The following is a 20,830-nucleotide window of genomic DNA, read 5'->3' as shown; positions in this document are numbered from 1 at the left end:
GTATAGGTTAATTTTACACTGTACTGTTTTTTCAACATTAGTTGTAGAATTCCAACTAATAGTTTTACAAGGAAGTGAATTTGAGAGCCATAAACAATGATTCTATATAATTCATGCACATGATATAAGTCACAAAGTGACTCAGTCATGACTTAGTCACTCAGTCATGTCTGACTCTGCAACCCCACGGACTGTAGCCTGCCAGGCTCCTCTGTCCATGTAATTCTCTAGGCTATTCTTGCCTAGAGTGGGTATCCATTCCTTTCACCAGGGGATCTTCCTGACCCAGGGTTTGAACCCTGGTCTCCTACATTGCAGGCAGATTCTTTACTGCCTGAGCCACCAGAGAAGCCCATAAATCACAAAATGAATTCCTAAAAGAACAAATCATACACATCTGAAGTGAGCATAACACTTGCTCACTTTAGTAGCAGCATACTAATAAATATTTTCAGTAACACTACACCCACTCCAGTACTCTTGCCTAGGAAATCCCATGGATGAAGCAGCCTGGCAGGCTACTTCATCCATGGGGCCGCTACGAGTCAGACACGACTGAGCAACTTCACTTCACTTCACTTCACACTTAATATTGGTTTACTCTTGATTCTACAGTTGCTCGTAATTGTATGGTGCACCCACAGGTAGATGGTTTCATGAGCCAAGTTTTCTGATTTACTGCTACTTGGTCAAGCAGAGAAGTAACATGCTTTTTCACAGACATTAAAACGATGTTGATGCTTGAAACTACAAGTTCCATGGAGCAAGGCTAAAACGATTGATAAAGTTAGCTAGATATCCTTCTAAAAGTGCCATGTCAGAGTGGAAAAAAAAAGTTGCTGATGCTTGGGTTGTGAATCTATGCTGACCAATGTAGCCTAAAGTGGGAGGGACGGCAGATGTTCCAATGCCTGTTCCCTGAAATTTAGCATACGGCTGAGCTTGGGAGCCTTCAAAGAATAACAAATCTGAAATAATTCATGGCAGTTAGAATTACTGATATTTAAACAGATGTCACTTTTTTTTAGTAAATGGAAATTGAGGTACAGATGGTGAGGACTGGTATGTTGTAAAGTAACCATTATGGACTAAAAATCTACATTTGTTAAATTAAATATCACAAATTATACAACGATGTCCATGTTTTTCCCTAACTGAAGTGAAGAAATGCTTACTTTGGTGTCTTGCCTCCTTTCACTACCTAGAGAGGTATACAGTATTTCTTGTTTCATTTTCACCTTGTTTCATTCGTTTTTAACGAAATACAGGAAAAATTTCCCCTGATTCTGGGTACAGAAAGTATGAATTTTCTTACTGGAAAGTATCAGTTGTGAAGGAAATAGTTAATACTTGTACCTCCATATCAAGAACCTTATGGAAAATAGCCTGGGCTAAGCACTCCCGGATATATTTTTGGTGATCCTTCTTCATGATGTTTAGTTTGTATTCCTTTTCAGAAAGTATTCTTCCATTTCTTGTGATCTGTCAATGAATAAATAAAACATACATAGAAACACAAAGCAGAGAAATAGATGGACAGTCAGTCAATCAGAAAGAGAAATAGGCAGCATCTTTAAAGCCTACAGAGTATAGTATTATGGTTGATAAACTTTCACTTTTAATGAATGTTTCATAAGGGGAAAAAAAGCAAAAGGCAGTCTCATAAACTCATCATTGGGAAAACACATACAGGTGGTGCACTTGATGTTTAAAACAAGGTTTTCATTAGCGTAACAATTTTCCCTTGATGGAACCCAGGTGTTCTTTTCATTTCTTTTTTTGAACACATTGGGGAAGAAGGGGTGGAGTGCTACCTTGAAACAATGAATAGGAGCAGTGATCACAAGGCTGATGATCTCACAGGAAATACTTTGAAGGGCAAAACATGTAAGCTACAGAGGATCTCATCAATTTGTTTTTAAAATAATTGGTTTCATCACTTTGTTTTCACACTGCTTTTCTTCTTCTACTTTCCAGCCCAGAATGTAATTTAATTTGCTGTGATTCAGATATTTTCAGATTATACAGTACTACAGATACAAAGTATTCCAGGCAGGTTTCAAGAGACATCACTGCAAGTCCCAGGAGTGATAGTTTCTGATTTTTATTTTATTCCTTCCTATGTCCTATGGGCGTATTTGTTCTATTTTTAATATCTTCCCTAAACTGAGGATGTTATACTTCCTAGAATGTTCATCTTCTTCCTTTTCCTCTATTTAAGTACTGCTCTTCTCTTCACATCTAATTCAAGACCACATATTTCTTAACTGATAACTAGGTTTTTAGCACTGTTGTTGCAACACATTGAAGTATTGAGATCAACTAGAATTGTGCTACAAGTGATTGGTTATTGATCATCTTTTTCATGAATGCATTTTCTAATGGAAGAAAGGGGTGTAGTTATAGAAAGTGTGCTTGGAATTGTGAATAAATCAGTTACAGACCTTGAAATGTGTTGTCCATGGGATACCATATCCTGTTTATCCAATCAGGAAAAATTGTTGAGAACTTCCTGTACCGCCCCTCCCTCAGCAATTAACATTGTTATTTCTCCCCAGTTGAACTGGAAGCTCCCATAGGGCAGAAGTGCTTAAACTTGAGATGAAAATCACCTAGAAGACAAGCTGAAGACCGGTGGGCCCTCCTCCAGTTTCTGACTTAATAGATCTGGAGTGTTGTTGTTTTGTTGCTAAGTTGTGTCTGACCCTTTGTAACCCCATGGACTGTGGCCCACCAGCATCCTCTGTCCATGGGATTTCCCAGGCAAGAATACTGAAGTGGGTTGCCATTTCCTTCTCCAGGGGGTCTTCCCTGATCAAACCTGCATATCCTGCATTAGCAGGTGGATTCTTTACTATCTGAGCCATCAGGGAAGCAGATCTGGAGTGGTGCTCTAACAAGTTCCCAGATGATGCTGAACACTCCCGATTTAGGGACTGTATTTGTACAACTGCTCTAGAGAAAGGGCTGTGTCTTTGCTGTTTGAGTTGCCATGTTTATAATTGGTATTCAATAAGTGCTTGTTAATGATGTTGATAAGAAATACAAAGTCCTTCCCATTTCATAGGAAGCTCACAGACTGTTATCCAAAGAAGCAGTGTTAATAGCAACCACAGTAATTACAACAACCATTTTTTCTACATCTCTGATTGTCACAACTCTGAGTGCTGGGTATCATTATCTTCATTATCTTTCTTCAACTGAACACTTTGGAGCTGAGAAACTTAAGTGTTTTGCTGAAGATTTTGTCTTCTAAATGGCAGAGCCAGGTTTCAGCCAGGTCTATCTGATAACAAAGCCCCAGGAGACAAAAAGCAAACTCTCTGAGATCTACCCAGACAGACTGCCAAGCACATAAACAACAATTAGAAATGCGATGCATATCCTTTCAACACCATGGCAACGAGAGTTAAGGAAACTCACTGTGTTTTAAGAGAGTAAATAGCTAAAATCGTTAGTCACACTTTTTATAACCACACTCCTTACTTTGAATGGAAAACTATAGTATTTTTTAAAGGTTTTCACATTATAGACATTTAGAGAAGTGGAAATTTTCTGGAAATGATAGTTTTGGAGCTAATGAAAGACACTAATGTATCAATAAACTGTCACATGAAATGAAAGAGTTTTTAAAAATTTAGAGGAAAATTTTGAACTGTTCATATCTTCCACATCATATCCTGTGATTATTAAAAACAATATTTTTTCCTGAAGACAGTAAAGACTTCTCTATCCTAACTCCCTAATAGTTCCTGGTTTATACAATATATTCAATAAATATGTGCTGAATAAATGAGTGAATAAACAAATGAAATATGTTGTTAGAAACTTACAGGGATTTTCCTTAATAATTTATAAGTTGCCTTAGCAGCCCTCCCGACCTCTCTTCTTATCTTTTGAAAGATAGACTCAAATAGATAAATCAGAGCTTTGGAAAGGAAGTAATTATTCTAAAGTGAGGGAAGGGAAAAGATGTCATTGTTAAGCTCAAAGAGGAAACTAGGAAAGATAGGGAAATATTGGACTTAATGAAACAAGGGGGCAGGTAGAAACAAAACCAAATCTTACCAGCCCTGATCTTAAGAGATGCCGCCTTATCCTTGTATTGTTAAAATATCCAGCCAGGTGTTTATCCGTGAGACTATTATATGCAGCAAGTAATCTGGAACAGAAAAATGAAACCATTAAGGTTTTATGAAGTGTTACTTGATAACCAAGGAATTCTTGACTCTCATCCCCAAAGTGTGCATTATCTTTCATTCATCCAGCCAACCAGTCATTCATGTACGTGTTTAATAAACAGGTGTTAATCACCTATTGGGGCATCCCTCGTTGCTCAGGTGGTAAGGAATCAGCCAGCAATTTGGAAGACCTGGGTTCAATTCTTGGGTTGGGAAGATCCCCTGGAGGAGGACATGGCAGCCCACTCCAGTTGGAGAAGACTCTTGAGTCCCTAGGATAGCAAGGAGATCAAACCAGTCCATCCTAAAGGAAATCAGTCCTGAACATTCATTGGAAGGACTGATGCTGAAACTGAAGCTCCAATACTTTGGCCACCTGATGCAAAGAGCCAACTCATTAGAGAAGACCCTGATGCTGGGAAAGATTGAAGGCAGGAGGAGAAGGGGACAACAGAGGATGAGATGGTTGGATGGCATCACCAACTCAATGGACATGAGTTTGAGCAAGCTCTGGGAGATGGTGATGCACCGGGAAACCTGGTGTGCTGTAGTCCATGGGGTCACAAAAAGTCAGACACGACTGAGTGACTGAACAACAACAAGCACCTATTGTTTTCTAGGTTTGATGATAAGAACTGGGAGACAGTTTGATGCCATTTTATCCCACAGACAAGTATGGAAATCAGATGTGAACTATTAAATTGGTTGTGAAAAATCCAATAACAGAAAAATACAAAAAAAAATGGGGACACAGAGAAGGAGATCAGCAACTCCTCTTGTCAAGAAAGTCTTCTTAGAACTTCCACAGTGGTCCGGTGGTGGGGAGTCTGCCTGCCAGTGGGCCTGATCCTTGGTCCACATGGATCCACACGCCACCAGGCAACTAAGACCTTCCTTAAGAGACTTGTCTTGGGTGGTTGCAAGATGAGTATCTCTCCACACCTGCCCACCAGAATCTTAAAACCTTATATAGAGGCCTTAACTGGGTTCAGTCATGTACAGGGTCCAAGTGGTCTCAACAACACATTGCTCTCTCAAGTCTGGGGCATACATTCCATGGATGGCGAGTGGGGGGTGAGGAGCCTCTGATTACCCAGGTCCATATGCTTTCAATAACCTCATTCAATACCTCTGCTAGATTTGAAGACCAGGATGGCACAATATTTTCGTATCCTTACTGATGTTATTGATTAGATAGAGTGCCTGATGAACTATGGAATGAGGTTCGTGACATTGTACAGGAGACAGGGATCAAGACCATTCCCATAGAAAAGAAATGCAAAAAAGCAAAATGGCTGTCTGGGGAGGCCTTACAAATAGCTGTGAAAAGAAGAGAAGTGAAAAGCAAAGGAGAAAAGGAAAGATATAAACATCTGAATGCAGAGTTCCAAAGACTAGCAAGAAGAGATAAGAAAGCCTTCTTCAGCAATCAATGCAAAGAAACAGAGGAAAACAACAGAATGGGAAAGACTAGGGATCTCTTCAAGAAAATCAGAGATACCAAAGGAACATTTCATGCAAAGATGAGCTCGATAAAGGACAGAAATGGTATGGACCTAACAGAAGCAGAAGATGTTAAGAAGAGATGGCAAGAATACACAGAAGAACTGTACAAAAAAGATCTTCACGACCCAGATAATCACGACGGTGTGATCACTCACTAGAGCCAGACATCCTGGAGTGTGAAGTCAAGTGGGCCTTAGAAAGCATCACTATGAACAAAGCTAGTGGAGGTGATGGAATTTCAGTTGAGCTATTCCAAATCCTGAAAGATGATGCTGTGAAAGTGCTGCACTCAATATGCCAGCAAATTTGGAAAACTCAGCAGTGGCCACAGGACTGGAAAAGGTCAGTTTCCAATCCCAAAGAAAGGCAATGCCAAAGAATGCTCAAACTACCACACAATTGCACTCATCTCACACGCTAGTAAAGTAATGCTCAAAATTCTCCAAGCCAGGCTTCAGCAATATGTGAACCATGAATTTCCTGATGTTCAAGCTGGTTTTAGAAAAGGCAGAGGAAGCAGAGATCAAATTGCCAACATCTGCTGGATCATAGAAAAAGCAAGAGAGTTCCAGAAAAGCATCTATTTCTGCTTTATTGACTATGCCAAAGCCTTTGACTGTGTGGATCACAATAAACGGTGGAAAATTCTGAAAGAGATGGGAATACCAGACCACTTGATCTGCCTCTTGAGAAATTTGTATGCAGGTCAGGAAGCAACAGTTAGAACTGGACATGGAATAACAGACTGGTTACAAATAGGAAAAGGAGTTCGTCAAGGCTGTATATTGTCACCCTGTTTATTTAACCTATATGCAGAGTACATCATGAGAAACGCTGGACTGGAAGAAACACAAGCTGGAATCAAGATTGCCGGGAGAAATATCAATCACCTCAGATTATGCAGATGACACCACCCTTATGGCAGAAAGTGAAGAGGAACTCAAAAGCCTCTGGATGAAAGTGAAAGTGGAGAGTGAAAAAGTTAGCTTAAAGCTCAACATTCAGAAAACTAAGAGCATGGCATCCGGTCCCACCACTTCATGGGACATAGATGGGGAAACAGTGGAAACAGTGTCAGACTTTATTTTTCTGGGCTCCAAAATCACTACAGATGGTGACTGCAGCCATGAAATTAAAAGACGCTTACTCCTTGGAAGGAAAGTTATGACCAACCTAGATAGCATGTTCAAAAGCAGAGACATTACTTTGCCAACAAAGCTTCGTCTAGTCAAGGCTCTGGTTTTTCCTGTGGTCATGTACGAATGTGAGAGTTGGACTGTGAAGAAGGCTGAGCGCTGAAGAATTGATGCTTTGAACTCGGTGTTGGAGAAGACTCTTGAGAGTCCCTTGGACTGCAAGGAGATCCAACCAGTCCATTCTGAAGGAGATCAGCCCTGGGATTTCTTTGGAAGGAATGATGCTAAAGCTGAAACTCCAGTACTTTGGCCAGCTCATGCGAAGAGTGGACTCATTGGAAAAGATTCTGATGCTGGGAGGGATTTGGGGCAGGAGGAGAAAGGGACGACAGAGGATGAGATGGCTGGATGGCATCACTGACTCGATGGACGTGAGTCTGAGTGACCTCCGGGAGTTGGTGATGGACAGGGAGGCCTGGCGTGCTGCGATTCATGGGGTTGCAAAGAGTCGGACATGACTGAGCGACTGATCTGATCTGATCTGATCTGACTGATGTTATTTATTATGTATCTAAATAATGATGTGTTCAACACATGAAGATACAATTTTGTTTGTGACACATTCTTATTGGTATAAGTTTCTAACTAAAGTTCAGCAATTTAGAAATGTTAACTTCCACATATATAGCTAGACAATTTCATTAATTCCACATCCAGAACCCCAAAAAAAGAGAAATTCATAGAATTACAGTTGATTTTTAGGGTTTTTCACTTAAAAGAGAACAAATTGGTTCCCTGGTCATATGCTACACCTTGGTAGATAGTCAAAATAAGGGTATAAATCAAAGTTTGAAACTATGTTTTCTAAGTTTTAACCTATCTTTCATTAACTGTTATCTTACAAAAGCAGGTACATTATACATTATACATGTACACATATGCATGAATGTGCATACACATATATATACATACACATAAATATGACTGTGTGTATATACATAGAGAGACATAGGGAGTGAAAGAAAACACATAAGCCTAAACACAGCCCTAACATAAAGCTGTCCTAAAAAATGCATGCCCTATTACCTGCCATAAAGATTAATAATCTATATGTTTACTGAACAGCTGATCCTTAACTTAAACTTATTCTGAGACCAGAGCAGGGACACTTATTACAGAATGAAGTAAATGTCATTAGCAACAATTTTATTTAGCTATTTGCACTGCCTTAATTACATGGAGATGGTATTGGTGACCTTTTCCTATCTCTTCTCCTTAATGCCCACCTCAGGAAAGTTCCATGCTGTTGAATAGTATGGAAAGTTTAATTTCGTCCACAAAAGAGAGTGAAAAGCATTTACAAAGCTCAGAAGCCAAGGTGCCACACGAGAGTTGCAGATGCATGAACAACTGCGGAAACCATTATTTCACTGGGTTTACGTAAAAAGACAACCTGAGGGCTTCAGTAATGCACACACAAAACCGGCTCTGGGTAATGCTTTGAAATCATCTTTTAAATGAACTGTCTTGGTGTCCTATAGTTCATCAAAGGTTTCCTGTCTCCAAAAGGTCAACGTTGTATCCCTTACCCTTTCTGAATCTCAGAATACCTTTTCAGCAACTCATTTCAGAAAGGTGAGCAGGTGTCTCTCAGTCCTAACAATCATGATTCCACAGTTCACAGATTCTTAAGATAAATCATTAGACTGATATCATACATAGTCTTTTGTCTGTTTTTCAGGCTCACATTTTTAAAAATCAATAGTTTTGGAATAACTGTGAGTGCTAAAACCCTGATTAAATGCAGTAGGGTCAAAATGTTAAGATAATGTGAACCTCAACTTCCTTATTGACAGTAAAATATCCCATTCTTTTCATTTAGACTTTGAAACATTTTTAATATTTAGGTCTTAATAGGAAAGCTTAGCCAGCTTTGGCACCATCTCGTTCTAATTCTGCTCTCTCAGGCTCCTATTGAATGAGTATGTGTCTGTGAGGCCCCTCCAATCTTACTGAGAGGTGCAATAGATCTAGGCAAGTTGAAATCTTTGCACACATCCGTTTTCTCACCTTCTACTGTTTAGGAAAGACTGAGGGCCCCTGGTAGGGATGCTATGTGTAAAGCATCTCTTTCCATGACTATGAATAATAACCAGCTGGGTCCCCCTAGGCTCAGTCATTTCTTTTTCAGACAATGCCTTAATTTTTTTTTAACTGAAATTTTAGATAAATGAATTGTTTGCTAACAAGAAACTATGCTAAATTATATACAGATTTAGTAAAATGGTTGTTACGGATTGAAAGTATGTTTCCCCCCAAAATTCATAGGTTGAAGAATTCCCTGGCAGTCCAGTGGTTAGGACTCTGAGATTCCACATGCAGGGAGCATTGGTCAGGGATCTGGGATCCCACAGGCCCAGTGGTGCTGCCAAAAAAAAAAAGAAAAAAAATCACAGGTTGAAACCCTATTCCCCCATGTGATGGTATTAGGAGGGAGGGCCTTTGGGAGGTGGCTAGGTCATGAGGGTGGAGCTCTTATGAATGAGATTAACGCTGTATAAAAGAGACCCCAGAGAGCTCCCGTGTCCCTTCTACCACGTGAGGACACAGCAAAATGGCCATCCACGAACCAGGAAGCAAGTTTTCATCAGACACTAAATCAGCTAGTGCCTTGATCTTGAATTTACCAACCTTCAGAATTGTGAGAAATAAATTTCTGTGGTTTATGCTGTCATAATACCAGTTTATGGTATTCTGTACAACAGACTGAACAGAGACAGCAAATAATGCAAACATTTCCACAGTCAACATATAAATGTCACCCTCATTGTGACCATCAAGCCCCCTTCACAGGGAGAGGGTAGCAATCCCATGGCTCAGTCACAGCCATGATCTGTCTCATCCTTTCCACTGTTTCTCTTCACAGGTCTTGGTATGATTTGCAGCTTCCTTTTGCATGTATTCAATTATAAGATTTACAATTACAGCCACACTTAGATTTAGTAGAACTCTTCTGATCTTTCTGCCTTGTTCTCTCCACTCACTGCCACTGTTTCTCCTCCCCAACACACACACACACACATTGTTTCCTTGCACCCAGCACAATCCTGGACCAGATGAGGTCACCTCGCCTGGGTTGGGATTGTGCTGCATCTTGAATATTCCATTCTCTTGTAAGTTACTGTCGGCATCCATCAAAGCTGGACTTCCTGGTCACCAACATCGGCCCTGTGATCCTCTCCTGCTCCTATCCATAAGATCAACAGCTGTGTTGGTCACAGTGACCACCTGGCTACTGTGACCACATCACTCACACGCCATGCTGTTTACACAAAGGCCCATAACTAACTGGCCAAACCAACTTGTTGGCTTCTTTACATGATGGACAAGACTCTTTACCCAACCCCAGTACCCTGGGTGGGGAACGACCCACTTTCTGACTCAACGCACTGGGAAAACTGCCCCCCAGAAAACAAAGCAACTCTACGATGGTTCCTGTTTCCCCCGCTTCAGTCTGCATCTCCCCATTCCTGTGGTGCCTGAGTATTAACGAGCAGCTGCTGAGTCACAGGGAGAGCGGCCTTCCCAGCTGCAGCCTTTCAACATTTGACCCTTCAACCCTTGACTCCTGCCTCCCACCATGTAGATGATATAATAAGGGCTCTGAACTAAAAAGGTCAGTTCTTATCAATCCCTCCATCTGCCCCTTAGAGAGTCTATCCCATAGAAACCCAGACTAAAAGGAAAGTCACTATAATATGCATCACAGACCATTTACTGAGTACTGACTGTTTTCAGGGCATTCTGTACAGCCCCAGGGACCCAGAGATGGCACAGACACTGTACTCATGGAGCTCCAATGGGGGGCTATGCATGTACATAGGTGTGTGTGTTTGTGTGTGTGTGTGTGTGTGTGTGCGTGCGTGCACATGCTTGATTTCTTCCCATGTCATAGGCTAATTCTTTCACAAATAGTTACTGAGTGTCCCCATGTCAGACACCATGCCCTCAGCTGGGGAAGGAGTGTGGAATCTCTGTCCCATTGTGCAGATTATGCTTTCACATACATAGTCCCATTTGTCTGCTTCCAGGCCTCTGGAATGTGAGCAGTATCTGTTACAGCTCTTCCATCTTCCTGAAATGGAAAAGCTCCAAAACAGGATTATTGCTTAAGGTGAGTCAGTCCAAATAAAACATGATGAGAGTCAGGTATCCTGGACCACACTGATAGAGGAATCTCTTAAACCCCAATACCTACTCCCAGCATGCCAGTCCCCACAATCTCTACTTCTGTAGACAGAGGGATGTAGGGAGGGAGAGGGATGTAGTGGTGAAGACTGCAGCTTCAATCCAATCTGGTTTTACCATTACTGGGTCCACAGCTGGGAGCACATGACTTAAATTCCCCATGCCTTGATGATTCTGCCTTCCACAAAACACTCAAACAGTCACACAATTCAGTCAAGTTCTTTGCTACTTTCAACAAGGATCACCTTTCCTTCAGTTTCCGATAACATATTCCTCATTTCTGTCTGAGACTCCATCAGAATGGCCATTACCATCTGTATTTCTACCAGTGTTCTCTACTGTGATGTGTTGTGTAGGAAGGCAGATGCTTCCTCTCCTGCTCCCTTTTCTTTGAGTCCTCATGAGAATTACCTTTAAAAGCCCCTTCAGGAGAAAATATTTTCACACCATATGTATCTGATAAGGGGTTAATATCAAAATTATATAAAGAATTCATACAACTCAATAGCAAAAGCAAACAAAATAAAAAGCAAAAAAGACAGATAATCAGATTAGAAAATGGGAAAAACACCTGAATAGATATTTTTCCAAAGACTTATAAGTGGTCAACAGGAACATGAAGAGGTGCTCAGCATCATTAGCCACCAGGGAAATGCAAATCAAAAACACACTGAAATATTATCTCACACCTGTTAAAATGGTTATTATCAAAAAGACAAGAGATAACATGTTTTGCCAAGGATGTGGAGCAAAGGAAATCCGTGTGCACTATTGGTGGGAATTTAAATTGGTGCGGCCACTGTAGAAAACAGTATGGAGGCTTCTCAAAAAATTAAAAAATAGAACTCCCATATGATCCAGCATCCCATACGTGGGTACATATATAAAGGAAATAAAATCACTATCTCAAAAAGATATCTGTACCTCCATGTTCATTTGGAGCATTATTCATAATAATCAAGACATGGAAACAACTTAAGTATCCATTAATAGAAAAATGGATAAAGAAAATGTAATACATGCACACACACTTGAATATTATTCAACCATAAAAAAATGAGGAAATCCTGTCATTTATGACACAAACGGACCTTGAAGATAGTCAAGTGAAATAAGCCAGAACGTGAAAAAGAAACCCTGTATGATCTCACTTATATATGGAGTCTAAAAAATCCAAACATAGAAACACAACAGAATGGTGACTGCCAGGGACTCAGGGGTGGGAGAAATGGAAGAGACTGATTAAAGGTACACACTTCTGATTATAAGGTAAGTAAGTTCTGGGAATCTAGCACACAGCATGGTGACCTAGCAAGGTTATGCACAAAATCCTTCAAGCTAGGCTTCAGCAGTGCATTAACCAAGAAATTCCAAATGTACAAGCTGGGTTTCGAAGAGGCAGAGAAACCAGAGACCAAATTGCCAACATTTGTTGGATCATGGAGCAAGCAAGGGAGTTCCAGAAAAACATCTGCTTCATTGACTATGCTAAAGCCTCTGACTGTGTGGATCACAATAAACTGTGGAAAATTCTTAAAGAGATGGGAATATCAGATCATCTTACCTGTCTCCTGAGAAACCTGTATGTGTGCCAAGAAGAAACAGTTAGAACCAGACATGAAACAACTGGTTCAAAATTGGGAAAAGAGTATAACAATATTGTATATTGTCACCCTGCTTATTTAATTTATATGCAGAGTACATCATGCAAAATGCTGGGCTGGATGATGTGCAAGCTGGAATCAAGATTGCCAGGAGTATTTACACCACAAAAATTGGCAAACACTACAAGTCTCTTTTTTTTCTTTCTGAAAACCCAGTTTATCAGCACACCACTGACTAAATTTAAAAAAGAGTAGCAAGATATATAACATGGGATAAATAAAGTGATTAATTATATGAGCAAAAATATAGAAATATGTTTTATATACTTTTAATTCAGAAATTGATCTTTTGTATTTAATATTTGACCAAATGGCCTCATATTCCTATTCAACTTTCTCCTATCCCTAACAACAACAACAAAAAAACATAAGGACTCCAACAAATACACTGACATTTTTCAGCAGCATTTCAATCAGGAAATTTTATGCAAGATGTCTCTTTACATTGCCACAAATGGAAAGACTCAACTCATCTACCAATCTGGAAAACCTGATTACACCATTGTATGCTCAACAGAATCAAGTGAGACTTAGGTGAATGAGCACAGTTTTATTACTAAGGATGAGAAGCCTAATCAAGAAGTGCTTTGGATTTCAGAGGTCACTAAATCTGCAATTTGCAGATTTTGATGGGGTCCAAGGTGGGGGCTATATCAAATCTCTGCTGCCAAAGCAGGCTTTCAGCCAGATAAAATTTTTCCTCAACTCACATACCAAGTGCTTATACTGGGAAAGCAAGTTAAACAAACTACAGGATATTATGGCTTGATTGCCTTCACGTTACAGTTCATAGAGAATGGAGTACAGTGCACCAATCCAAACGTCTCTCTTTCTGTCCATCAGAAAAAAATTTGCAAGAATCCACTGAACTCCCACTGCATGAAGAAACTCATCACACTCAAGCCAGCCAACCAAATCAAAGATTTTGAATCACAGTGAGAGTCTTAGCAAAGAAAGTTAATAATATCTAGATGGAAACAACTTCCCCAAATGAAATATTTGAAAGCAGCACTAATAACTAGAAAAAGCTTTCTATCATTAAAACTGCAAGTTTGTTATTTAAGAGTCGGAAATTTAAGAAATATGTGACCTGACATCTTAACTCTTAAGAGGTGCAATGATTTTTCTGCAATTACTTAAAACAAATGCATCTATAACACTTCCTGCCCAAAGTAAATTTAATGAGATTTAAAAAAAGGAAAAGATTGGGAGCCAGAAGGCTTGAGGTCAAATAATAACTCTACCCCTTAAAAGATGTCTGGCCCTGGAGAATTCAATCTTCTTCCCTTTATAATTATTGTCACCATGAAGTAAAATGCTGTGACTGCTTCCTGAAGTAGATGATCTATGCTTATGGGTCTGGAAACAGATTTACCTGGAGCCCTCCCCAGGTGGTGCTAGTGGTAAAGAACCCACCTGCCAATGCAGAAGACATAAGAGACACCGGCTTGAACCCTGTGTCAGGAAGATCCTCTGGAGGAGAGTATGGCATCCCACTCCAGTATTTCTTGCCTGGAAAATCCCATGGACAGAGGAGCCTGACAGGCTATAGTCCATAGGGTTGCAAAGAGTCAGACATGACCGAAGTGACTTAGTACAGCATATTACATCAGTGGATTACAGAAATTCATATGTGCAAAGGTCTGGTCAACTCCCTCATTTTATATTCAGGAAACTGAGGTTCTAAAACTAGGCATGATTCCTTAGTATACTTAGATCCATGTCCTCACAAAGAAAATGCAGAATGTCTCAGGAGTTCCCACAAAACTGTTCCTATCCCTTTCCTACGGTCTTTGTCTTGCCTTCCACCAGAATTTCTTTCATCCATGTTTAATTACTCCATTTAGATTAACAAGATTCTTCCCTGTACACTTTTCATCTGTTGTAGTATGGAGCCAGGTCCACTGTAAATACCCATCCAAAACTGGTTGAATGAATGGTCAATCAGTTAATAGAAATCAAATATATTAGTCCAATTCATCGACGTATAACCTTTAAAAAAATCACGTGGAAGAATCATAACATTTCTTCTGCTTCAGGATAAGAACTGAAAACAGTCTACAACAAAAGAGATTGAAGAGCATGTTTTACATATTTGGACTTTTTTAAATTCAGAATGCTCAGTGTGGATGAGCACACATCGCTGACAGTGTTAGTCTTGTTGTTTGGGTTTTGTCAAATAAGTGCCTTTGTGGTGTGCTTCAAAGTTACATTAGAAGAGAAGTTCCCAGGGAGGCAAGGAAAAAAAACCTTTTGAGGAAACTTGAAGAAAGACCAGGACAGAAGAGCAATTGACATAGGGTCAATTATTTTCCAACCCTTTATAAGAAAACTCTGCCAGCTAAAATTAAACAGTGAATTTCTGCTGCCTGCCCCTTTGTAGAGGGTGATTGGACTGATATCATATAAACAATTTTGGTTACATTCTTCATTCTTTTTTATTTGCATCCAAATCTGCCATATTTCAGCAATTATGCCAAATATTGATTTACAATTTCTCTTAGTTTATTCTAATTAGGCATCCAGATGTGATCCATCAGGTTATTTTATTTATGGCCTTAATATTAATAGTGTGGTTCAGTTCAGTTCAGTCGCTCAGTCGTATCCAACTCTTTGCGACCCCACGAATCGCAGCACACCATGCCTCCCTGTCCATCACCAACTCCCGGAGTTCACCCAAACTCATGTCCATTGAGTCGGTGATGCCATCCAGCCATCTCATCCTCTGTCATCCCCTTCTCCTCCTGCCCCCAATCCCTCCCAGCATCAGGGTCTTTTCCAATGAGTCAACTCTTCACATGAGGTGGCCAAAGTATTGGAGTTTCAGCTTTAGCATCATTCCTTCCAAAGAACACCCAGGACTGATCTCCTTTAGAATGGACTGGTTGGATCTCCTTGCAGTCCAAGGGACTCTCTAGAGACTTCTTCAACACCACAGTTCAAAAGCATCAATTCTTCGGCGCTCAGCTTTCTTCACAGTCCAACTCTCACATCTATACATGATCACTGGAAAAACCATAGCCTTGACTAGACGGACCTTTGTTGGCAAAGTAATGTCTCTGCTTTTGAATATGCTATCTAGGTTGGTCATAACTTACCTTCCAAGGAGTAAGTGTCTTAATTTCATGGCTGTAGTCACCATCTGCAGTGATTTTGGAGCCCCCAAAAAATAAAGTCGGACACTGTTTCCCCATCTATTTCCCATAAAGTGATGGGAACAGATGCCATGATCTTAATTTTCTGAATGTTGAGCTTTAAGCCAACTTTTTCACTCTCCTCTTTCACTTTCATCAAGAGGCTTTTGAGTTCCTCTTCACTTTCTGCCATAAGGGTGGTGTCATCTGCATATCTGAGGTGATTGATATTTCTCCCAGAAATCTTGATTCCAGCTTGTGCTTCTTCCAGCCTAGCATTTCTCATGATGTACTCTGCATATAAGTTAAATAAGCAGGGTGACATTATATAGCCTTGACGTACTCCTTTTCCTATTTGGAACCAGTCTGTTGTTCCACGTCCAGTTCTAATTGTTGCTTCCTGACCTGCATATAGGTTTCTCAAGAGGCAGGTCAGGTGGTCCAGTGTTCCCATCTCTTTCAGAGTTTTCCACAGTTTATAGTGATCCACACAGTCAAAGGCTTTGGCATAGTCAATAAAGCAGAAATAGAGGTTTTTCTGGAACTCTCTTGCTTTTTTCATGATCCAGTGGATGTTGGCAATTTGATCTCTGGTTCCTCTGCCTTTTCTAAAACCAGCTTGAACATCTAGAAGTTCACAGTTCACGTGCTGTTTAAGCCTGGCTTGGAGAATTTTGAGCATTACTTTACTAGTGTGTGAGATGAGTGCAATTGTGTGGTAGTTTGAGCGTTCTTTGGCATTGCCTTTCTTTGGAGCTGGAATGAAAACTGACCTTTTCCAGTCCTGTGGCCACTCCTGAGTTTTCCAAATTTACTGGCATATTGAGTGCAGCACTTTCACAGCATCATCTTCCAGGATTTGAAATAGCTCAATTGGAATTCCATCACCTCCACTAGCTTTGTTCATAGTGATGCTTTCTAAGGCCCACTTGACTTCACATTCCAGGATGTCTGGCTCTAGGTCAGTGATCACACCATCGTGATTATCTTAGTCGTGAAGATCTTTTTTGTACAGTTCTTCTGTGTATTCTTGTCATCTCTTCTTAACATCTTCTGCTTCTGTTATGTCCATACCATTTCTGTCCTTATCCAGCCCATCTTTGCATGAAATGTTCCCTTGGTATCTCTAATTTTCTTGAAGAGATCTCTAGTCTTTCCCATTCTGTTGTTTTCCTCTATTTCTTTGCATTGATCGCTGAGGAAGGCTTTCTTATCTCTTCTTGCTATTCTTTGGAACTCTGCATTCAGATGCTTATATCTTTCCTTTGCTCCTTTGCTTTTCACTTCTCTTCTTTTCTCAGCTATTTATAAGGCCTCCCCAGACAGCCATTTTGCTTTTTTGCATTTCTTTTCCATGGGGATGGTCTTGATCCCTGTCTCCTGTACTATGTCACAAACCTCCGTCCACAGTTCATCAGGCACTCTATCTATCAGATCTAGTCCCTTGAATCTATTTCTCACTTCCACTGTATAATCATAAGGGATTTGATTTAGGTCATACCTGAATGGTCTAGTGGTTTTCCCCACTTTCTTCAATTTAAGTCTGAATTTGGCAATAAGGAGTTCATGATCTGAGCCACAGTCAGCTCCTGGTCTTGTTTTTGCTGACTGTATAGAGCTTCTCCATCTTTGGCTGCAAAGAATATAATCAATCTCATTTCAGTGTTGACTATCTGGTGATGTCCATGTGTAGAGTGTTCTCTACACATAGTGACTAGTAAAAACAAAGGTAGTCTCCAAACTATGCTGACTGCTGGTAAGATAGTTTTTGCAGTGTTCACAGACAAGGCAAGAGAAAAACAGGTCATGGGGAGTCAGCAGGGCTGAGACACACTAAGGTTGACTAATTGTCTATAAGAACTAACTTGAGCCACCAAGCTCCTCTCTGGAGACTTAAGAATTGTATATCTTTTAATAACAAAACAGTTCTATTCATTAATACAAGAATAATATCCAAACTAAGGGAGCGGACTAGGCTGTTTGGAGGAAAGGTGACCAACAGGAAAGTTCTAGAAACCAATAATTTTTATCACTAGTATTTATTGATCATTTCCTTTTTTGTAGTGCACAGTAAAGTCTCTATATTAGTTGTTGTTGCTTGGTCACTCTTTGTGACCCTATGGACTGTACCCTCCAGGTTCCTCTGTCCATGGGATGATCCAGGCAAGAATACTGGAGTAAGTTGCTATGTCTTCCTCCAGGGGATCTTCCAGACCCAGGGATCTAACCCACATCTCCTGTGTCTCCAGTATTGGCAGGTAAATTCTTTACCACCGAGCCATCTGGGAAGCCCACACTCTCTGTGTAACATGCACTGTATACTTTAACTCTCAAAACAATTCTGCAAAGTACTATTATCCTCCCTCTTCCTAGATGAATAAACCGATGTAGAGTAGTTTTTATAGACAATTAGCTCACAACTAGTTAAAAGGCATATTCTGAAATCAAACAAGGGGCTGTTGTGCTGTAATCACTAAACTGAACTGTGCTCAATGAGGTACAACTGCCCCACAGAGCTCAACCTGGAGAAGGAAAGGCATGTAGGGTGTCAGGTAAGTGAACAGTCATCCTGTAAAAGGTGCTAAGAAAGCAGGACTGTGACAGGTGATGAGTGAAAGTTCAGGGAGGATATATTACCTCAGTAAAAAGAAAATTGTTTAAAAATCAAAGGAAGGGCCTGTAAGATGGTGTGCCCCATGCTTCCAGGACTGGATGGTTTTGTGACAGCAGTGAAGAGTTTTAACAGGGAAACGGTACAACCAGATTACCCTAACCCTCCTTTTAACACCAAATTCCTCCTGTTGTGTCTTGAGGAGGCAGAGTGCAGTAGGTAGTTAAGAGTCTGACCTCTCTAGTCTGTTTTCCTGAGTTTGAACCTTACTAGACTAGCAATCAGAGGCAAGGGTTACAGTACAGTACAGTTCAATCCCTCAGTCGTGTCTGACTCTTTGCAACCCCATGGATTGCAGCACGCCAGGCCTCCCTGTCCATCACCCACTCCCAGAGCTTGCTCAAACTCATGTCCATCAAGTTGGTGATGCCATTCAACCATCTCATCCTCTGCCATCCCCTTCTCCTGCCTTCAATCTTCCCCAGCATCAGGGTCTTTTCTAATAAGTCAGTTCTTCACATGAGGTGGCCAAAGTATTGGAGCTTCAGCTTCAGCATCAGTCCTTCCAAAGAAATCCCAGGGCTGATCTCCTTCAGAATGGACTGGTTGGATCTCCTTGCAGTCCAAGGGACTCTCAAGAGTCTTCTCCAACACCACAGTTCAAGAGCATCAATTCTTCGGCGCTCAGCCTTCTTCACAGTCCAACTCTCACATCCATACATGACCACAGGAAAAACCAGAGCCTTGACTAGACGAACCTTTGTTGGCAAAGTAATGTCTCTGCTTTTCAATATGCTATCTAGGTTGGTCATAACTTTCCTTCTAAGGAGTAAGTGTCTTTTAATTTCATGGCTGCAGTCACCATCTATAGTGATTTTGGAGCCCAGAAAAATAAAGTCTGACACTGTTTCCACTGTTTCCCCATCTATTTCCCATGAAGTGGTGGGACCGGATGCCATGATCTTCGTTTTCTGAATGTTGAGCTTTAAGCCAACTTTTTCACTCTCCACTTTCACTTTCATCATGGTAACAAATATAGAATGAAAAATTTGAGACATTGCAAGAATTACCAAAATGTGATGCAGAGACATGTAGTAAGCAAATGCTTTTGGGGGGAAAAAAATGGTGCCAATAGACTGCACCATGAAGGGTTGCCACAAACCTTCGATTTGCAAAAAAAATGCACTATCCTTGAAATATGATAAAGTGAAACACAATAAAATGAGATATGCCTGCAATGGAAGGACAGTCTGATGTATTATAATCATAATAGCTTATCATACTTGGCATACATGATCTCATTTAATCTTCAAAGCACCCTATGTACCAGATTTTTAACCCCATTTCACAAATAAGTGAACTATGCCCACATAGGATGAGTATCCCAGGAGAACTGAAATCAAAACTGGGTCTTGAATGACAAGTCAATTGTTAAGGGAGAAAATAAATGTAAACAGGTGATGAAAAGGGCAGAAATGCTGTTCAGACTCATGTTAAGAAAGGAAAACATTATATACAAAATGTCCCAAAGAGAGAGAACACAAATCCCCAATACTCAAGTTGAAACTTGTTAAGTATTTACCATAGAATTAGTGCAATCAAAGAGAGTTGAGTTCTGCAATATTACTAAATCATCAGTTAAGTCAGTTACATATTATATTTCAATAGGCTTCAGTGGGTTGTCTTGGCTTAGAAGTCTGGTCATTGTTTATATTTGACCTTGGAATATAACTTCATATCAATGCAAAGAGCTTCTTAAAAAAATAAAATAAATAATACAAAAAAACAGCCACTAATGAGGGCAAAACCAATAAAGTTACCAAGCATGTTGGGTGGGAAAGGCTAATATAATCAACCTCTTTAAAGATTGTCTCATTCCTCTAAAATGTAACTCTTATGTGCAGTAGTGAGGTTTAAAATAGTAAGGACATCCAGTCAAAGGTTAAAGAGGTTGACTAAATCTTAAATGATCATTTTTTAAAAAGTACTTATAAAATTCACCAGTCCTTCTAGTATCTGTCAATGTTAATGTAATGATGCAGTTTTCTGAGTTTGTCCTTAGTTCTTGAATTAGATAAGAAAACTAAGTATTCTAGAGAAGTAAAAATGCTCTGGGTCAGAGTTTCCATTTTATAAAAATTCTCAGTTGTCCAGATCATGGTTTCTTTAAAAGGGTAGTTTCATTTTCAAGGTTATGAATAGGTGGGTCAGTGCTAATTTTCATTGTAAACATCCATGAATTTAAAAACAGGTTACCATTTAAAATAAATTAGTTTAACTGAACAAGAAAGTGATTTATGGACTAGAAATACATTCCTTATCTTCCCTCTCAGTTAGTTTAGTCTATTTC

The 20,830-nt window shown here is 40.0% G+C and overlaps 1 protein-coding gene across 3 annotated transcripts in view; it reads right to left on the bottom strand.

Annotated features, from left to right (window-relative positions):
* Positions 1 to 20,830, bottom strand: part of ERICH3 (glutamate rich 3) — a 119,705-nt gene that overhangs the window by 84,220 nt on the left and 14,655 nt on the right. Inside the window, exons 1-3 of one of the 3 annotated variants that reach the window (XM_059885109.1) lie at positions 9,950 to 10,048; positions 4,069 to 4,162; positions 1,357 to 1,482 (exon numbers count right to left, since the gene is read on the bottom strand). In XM_059885109.1, coding sequence (XP_059741092.1) covers positions 1,357 to 1,482; positions 4,069 to 4,162; positions 9,950 to 10,014 — 285 coding nt within the window. In that variant the 5' untranslated portion in view covers positions 10,015 to 10,048. Of the gene's footprint in view, positions 1 to 1,356; positions 1,483 to 4,068; positions 4,163 to 9,949; positions 10,049 to 20,830 lie in introns of those variants that run through there. The other 2 variants (XM_059885110.1, XM_024990109.2) reach the window with 2 other exon arrangements.

This window comes from Bos taurus, chromosome 3, assembly GCF_002263795.3.
Source record: "Bos taurus isolate L1 Dominette 01449 registration number 42190680 breed Hereford chromosome 3, ARS-UCD2.0, whole genome shotgun sequence".
Classification (NCBI taxonomy): Eukaryota; Metazoa; Chordata; class Mammalia; order Artiodactyla; family Bovidae; genus Bos; species Bos taurus.
Note: the sequence above shows the minus strand (reverse complement) of the source record. Positions and strands in the feature narration are given on the sequence as shown.